General features: G+C 48.8%; 1 protein-coding gene across 1 annotated transcript; it reads right to left on the bottom strand.

Annotated features, from left to right (window-relative positions):
• Positions 1 to 297: 297 nt before the first annotated feature.
• Positions 298 to 5783, bottom strand: LOC135376767 (uncharacterized). The gene is made up of 5 exons (XM_064609242.1): positions 5633 to 5783; positions 3830 to 3992; positions 3433 to 3694; positions 1032 to 2771; positions 298 to 393 (listed from the first exon to the last, which is right to left on the bottom strand). The coding sequence occupies exons 1-5, from the start codon at positions 5781 to 5783 to the stop codon at positions 298 to 300; spliced, it is 2412 nt and encodes an 803-aa protein (XP_064465312.1).
• Positions 5784 to 6000: the final 217 nt, after the last annotated feature.

The following is a 6000-nucleotide window of genomic DNA, read 5'->3' as shown; positions in this document are numbered from 1 at the left end:
AGAAGAACAAGAAAAACACAAATATACAATTCATAGTTTATGTCCCGCCGCTTAAGCACGTTCGAGCGATTCTCCCGTGAACTCCGGCCTCATCCTGTTCATCACTCCCGGGGCACTCAAGTCGCAGGATTTCCCCACGAGCCGATCAGGTTACGTTGACCGTGTCTGGGTGGCATTGCGAGGAAACAGTCCCAATCGTAATAGCTCCTCCCCCGCCCGGAAGTCTTGCGATGAGGTGGCAACTCACGTTGCACCGATGAAGTGAGACGACGGCGTGATGTATGCAGCAGGCCAGGCTCATGGCTCAGATGGAGGTAGAACATTGCTTTCTGTCTTGTCGTTTCGCTCAGAGACGCAGGCTCCCTTTTCAAGGTCCTTAGACGATGAGACAAACTGATGTGTTCACATGGCATACAGCACTACGGATTTCTTGAACAAGCCTCACGACAACACTCTAGTCAGTGCCCGACCAGCCTTATTCATACACAGGACATTATTACTTTCATGTCAAAAGTACATATTTAAACTTCGCGAAATAAGTAGCGAGGCAATCATTTCCCATATGAGGGGATAACAGACATAAGAAAACCCAACCACACTCACTAAATTTCGTTCATATGCGTGTATTTAGATTACCTAAAATAGTTCCCACTTATCGGAAAACATTTGCATTTTGCATCTTTGCATTTGCTCAGGTTACAGCAAGCTTTAGGGCATTAAGCTGCTCTACTGAGGCCATCGGCATTGCCGTTATCTTTTCCCTTTTTGTAGCGTACTTCGAATTGGTGTTCTTGCAATGACAAGCTCCAACGAAGTAGCGTACCGTTTTTAGGGGACATTTGCTTCAACCAAGTCAATGGGCAATGGTCCGTCTCAATTATGAATTTTGACCCATTGATATAGCAAGACAATTTCTGTATGGCCCATACCATACACAGGCATTCTTTTTCAGTTGCGCTATACGCCTCCTCCCTAACGTGCAGCTTCCTGCTCAGGAATAGAACTGGGTGTTCTTCCCCTTCATCATTTACCTGGGAAAGTACAACGCCTAAACCCCTGTTACTGGCAGTGGCATCGCACTGGATTAGAAACTCGCGATGATAATCCGGAGCACGCAATACAGGCTCAGTAGTGAGCGCATTTTTCAAGCAACGAAAAGAGTCTTCCCTGGCTTTGTCCCACTCTACACGCTCAGGGGCTCTCTTTCGGAGAGCATCCGTCAGCGGGGCCGCGATTTCGGAATATCTGTTAATGTATCTCTGATAATAACCTGTTAGGCCCAGGAAAGATCTTATGTCTTTCTTTGTGGGAGGCTGAGGAAAGTCGCGCACTGCCGCTATTTTGGCGTCGGCCGGACGCCGCGCTCCCTGCCCCACAACATGTCCTAAGTAACTTATACTGCCACGGGCAAGTTGACATTTTTCTGCCTTGACGGTGAGGCCGGCATCGCGAAATCTCTGAAGTACAGTCTTTAGGTGTTCCAAATGGTCTTCCCAGGTATTCGAAAAAACAGCTACGTCATCCAGGTACGGCAGTGCAAAAGTGTCCAAGCCCTGAAGTACATGATCCATTAGCCGAGAAAAGCAGAATGGTGCGTTTTTCAATCCGAAGGACATAACCTTAGGGAGATACGTGCCGAAGGGTGTCACAAACGCCGCGTATCGGCTCGCCGTTTCCGTCAGGGGGACCTGCCAGTACCCGCGGATCAAGTGGAATGCCGAAATGTACTTCGCTCGACTTACTGTCTCTATCCTCTCCTCAATATTCGGAATGGGATATATAAGATCCTTGGTGACCGCATTCAGTTTCCGATAATCCACGCATGGGCGAGGATCTTTGCCTGGTGCTCTCACTAGGATAATAGGAGAGGTGTAATCACTGGTACCCTCTTCTATAACACCAAGTTCGATCATCTTATCGATTTCCTTCTTCAGTATATCTTTCTCATTCATAGACAGACGGTACGGTTTACATTTGACAGCGTCTTGAGACTCTACTTCAATATCGTGTGAAACGAGAGAAGTTCTTCCCGGTTTGTCTGAAAAGACGTCCTGAAACCGACCTAGCAAATCGCGTAGCTCGTTTAGTTGTTTCTCATTAACCTGAGATGAGTCAACTGCTACGTTCACTACTCTGTCCACTGTGGTCGAACTTATCTCACCGATCGAAAGTGGCATTTCAGCACAAATTTCGTCGGAGCTGCCTAATGCCATGCTCACTATCGCTTGGCGCTCACGATAGGGCTTCATTAAGTTACAGTGGTAAACTCTTAGCTCTTTCCTCCTTCCGTTCATTCTCACAGCGTAATTTGTGTCCGAAAGTACGGTCACGACTTCAACGGGGCCCTCCCTCTGTACCTGTAAGCGGTTTTGCCTGCACGGTCTCAAAATCATGACCCGATCGCCCACACGAAAGCGTCTAAGCCTGGCATTCCTATCATAGTACTTCTTTGCGCGCGTTTGTGCTTCTCTCAACTGGTGCTCCACAATGTCCTGAGTAGCTCCCATACGGTTGAGCAGATTCAACACGTATTCGACGACTGTCTTGTACACCCCTTGATCTTCCCAGAGTTCGCGCACCATACGAAGTGGTGACCGCAAATTCCTCCCATAAACCAACTCTGCTGGGGCGAAACCCGTCGCCTCATGAGGAGCGGTACGCAAGGCGAACAGCGCGGCGGGAAGGCATAGATCCCATTCCATTTTATGTTCAAAGCAAAGAGCGCGGAGCACTCGTTTCAGAACAGAGTGCCATTTTTCTACGCTATTGCTCTGCGGATGGTACACCGAGCTGTGGCATAACTTAATGCCACATTTGCTGAGAAAAGTCGTGCTTGTGAAAACGCTTCCTTGGTCACTCTGGATCTCCGCTGGAAAACCGATCCGCGAAAATACGGAGAGGAGCGCGTCCACCACTTCGCTTGAGGTTGCCTCTTTTAGCGGCACTGCCTCCGGAAACTTACTTGCCGGACACAGCATCGTCAAAATATGTTTGTGACCTGCCTTAGTCGTAGGAAGTGTCCCACAAGGTCGATGACAACACGGCGAAAGGGTTCCGTTATAATTGGAACTTTCACGAGCGGTGCTTTCCATTTTTCGTTTGGTTTTCCCGTCCTCTGGCATGTGTTACATGATTTTACGAAGCATTCCACCCCTTTGAAACATTGAGGCCAGTAAAATTATTGCAACAGCCTTTGCTTGGTCTTATTGATACCGAGGTGTCCTGCCAAGGTATTGTCGCGACACAGTTTCAGAATGTCACCCCGATAGGGCGACGGAACTACGATCTTGTCATACTGCTTCCCTTTTTTGTCCTGGTATTTACGGTAGACACGCCATCTTTCTTATAGAAAGTAATGTTTCTGTCAGCGATTCCCTCACGTCGCTCAATATTTATATTTTTGAGGCTCGCATCTTTTTCTTGTTCTCTTACCAACGTCGTTCGATCAACTTCTAGCAACTTGCCAAAAGTAGTTGCGTCTGGTTGAACTAAGAGCGGGTCATTCTTTTCGGCGGCTGCCTCGCCAACGTCTTTGTCCTGTTCGCATGTGGAATCAGTCGGATCATTTCCGCTGTTCTCCGGTGTTGTGACGTACCTTAGCTCGTCCGCAAGAAGTCGCGCTTTCGCTCTAGTGAGCGCCATAACGTTTGCATCGGCAAACCTACATCCCCTTTTCAGCAACAACGCCTCGGATCTGTTCGAAAACAAATACGGGTACGTTTCCGGCAAATTTTTGGAAACTGCAGCCTCTGTTTCCACGATTCCGAACGGTCCCTCAACGATCACCCGAGCCATGGGCAGACAAACGCTGTTTTCTTCGGCTACTTGCCTGACCCAAGCGCATTCCGAAAGATAATCTGAGTCTTTCACGTACTTCGGGTGCACCACATCCATAGTGGCAGCGGAGTCTCTTAGGACAGTGCACTCTACCCCGTTCACTAACAAAGTCTTTGTGTACGGCTTCAGAAGCGCATCATTGCGAATATCATCTGCTACGCAGCGGAAAATGGGAACGCGTCTCCCACAACCTCTCGCATAATGCCCCTCTTCTTTGCACTTATGGCAAATAATCGGTCCTTTGGACTTAAACTTCTTTTTCCGCTCTTTCTCGCGTGACGGCCTCTTGGTCATTCTCCCTAGGCGCTTTCGGTTTCTCGCTACCCTCTGCATTACTTGCAGGTCCTACCTGTTGCTTACTGCTCGTCTGGTCGTTTCCCTTTGTGCTACGAAGCTGATATTTCGGTAGTGGCCTTCTCGGAAACTGGGAATTATCCCTTTCTACCTTTTCTCCCCTACGCGCCACATAGTCGTCCGCAAGCTCTGCGGCTTTCCGCGCGCTATCTACGTCCGGCCTTTCTTCCACCCAAACGCGAATATCTGCGGGAAGTGTCTGGTAGAATTGATCGAGACAGATAAACTCAAATAAGCGGTCGTACTCTTCCTTTATTTTTGAGCCCTTTATCCACTCATGAAAGTTAGCTCTCAGTACGTACGCGAAGTCGACGTAACTCTGCCCTTGTACCTTTCGTTCCTGTTTAAACCTTTTTCGGAACTCCTCGACTGAAAGTCTGTACTTGCGAAGCAAACTCGTCTTGACTATCTCGTAGTCATCCTCATCACCAGCACTTAAACGGGCAACTACCTGAGCTGCTTCACTGGGAGGAGGGTGAGTAGTTTCTGCGGCACACCTCTTTATTGAACTTCTGCTTTTCGCAAACTCGCTCGAAGTTCACCAGATAAAGTCCTATGTCGTCGCCTATCTTAAACGGCTGCAGGAGCTTTGTCATTTTCAAGTCGGTCCCGAGCGTTGCGTTCGGTCTGGGTTCCTGTGGGACATTTGAACGCAATCTCAGTTCCTCGACCTCCAGCCCGCTTTAACTCAAGCTGTCTTTCTTTTGCAGTCTCAGCTTTTCTATTTCTGACTTCCTCCAATGCTTCGGCGATCTCTTCACCATCGAATGCAGCTGCCTCTATCACCTCCTTCACCTGAGCTTTCCGTAACTTCCGGTCAACATTAAGCCCTAATTCCGTAGCTAGCGAAAGCAGTTCGGCTCTCTTTAGGTCCGCCAACATCTCTCTGAGTCGTGATTGCCCTTCAAATCTGCACGTAACACTGAGGCGGCAAATGTATCAAGTATCCAGTCTTATACACCTGTCCTGTGTACTTCAAAGGCAAAATCAAGCACTCACCATCATGTGACGAAGGCCTAGGCACGAAGATCCCAGCGCTGCCATCCAGTTGTTGCGATTCTCGTGCGAGTCAGCTCTCAAGGAAAAGGAGAAGGCAGGGCCCGGTCCAATTGTAGAAGAACGTTTATTCTACATGGCGTGGACGAACAAAAAGGCCCGAGGTCCTACAGCATCTCGCGTATATACAGAAGAACAAGAAAAACACAAATATACAATTCATAGTTTATGTCCCGCCGCTTAAGCACGTTCGAGCGATTCTCCCGTGAACTCCGGCCTCATCCTGTTCATCACTCCCGGGGCACTCAAGTCGCAGGATTCCCCCACGAGCCGATCAGGTTACGTTGACCGTGTCTGGGTGGCATTGCGAGGAAACAGTCCCAATCGTAATACTGTGGAAAGATGAAAAGCTAAAACCTTTTGCCCAACTCAAGGATGAGCTAACTGTCACTGACAGCAACATAGTCCTGAGAGGAACTCGTCTGGTGATCCACGAGAATGCCCAAATGCAGGTCATCCACCTTGCCCACCAGGGACACCAGGGTCTGGTGAAGGGCTAAACAGCTGATACGAGAGAAAGTGTGGTTTCCAGGCATAGACCAGAAGACGGAGGCCGTGATTGATACAAAAACGAAACAACGAACGAATCGAACGGACACTTGTTAGACGGCCCCCTTAAGGGCCAGACATAAACAGAAGACCGCGTATGTAACCGAATACGCGGCAGGTTGGGGCCTGGAACGTGACTTTAACCGAATTGGACTTGGTGATATCACCCAATGTACGAACTTCTATTTCCGTCTGTTGTACAAT

Source organism: Ornithodoros turicata, unplaced genomic scaffold (assembly GCF_037126465.1).
Source record: "Ornithodoros turicata isolate Travis unplaced genomic scaffold, ASM3712646v1 ctg00001285.1, whole genome shotgun sequence".
Lineage (NCBI taxonomy): Eukaryota > Metazoa > Arthropoda > Arachnida > Ixodida > Argasidae > Ornithodoros > Ornithodoros turicata.
This window is presented reverse-complemented; position numbering and strand designations above follow the sequence as displayed.

What these genes read in the sequence shown, in the direction of transcription:
- LOC135376767 (XM_064609242.1), bottom strand. Translation starts at nt 5,783, where the DNA reads ATGCCTGGAAACCACACTTTCTCTCGTATCAGCTGTTTAGCCCTTCAC. An exon ending in TCGGAATGCGCTTGGGTCAG is followed by an intron (nt 3,695 to 3,829) that starts GCAAGTAGCCGA and finishes GTTTTCGAACAG; the next exon opens with ATCCGAGGCGTTGTTGCTGA. An exon ending in TAGGCGTTGTACTTTCCCAG is followed by an intron (nt 394 to 1,031) that starts GTAAATGATGAA and finishes TGAACACATCAG; the next exon opens with TTTGTCTCATCGTCTAAGGA.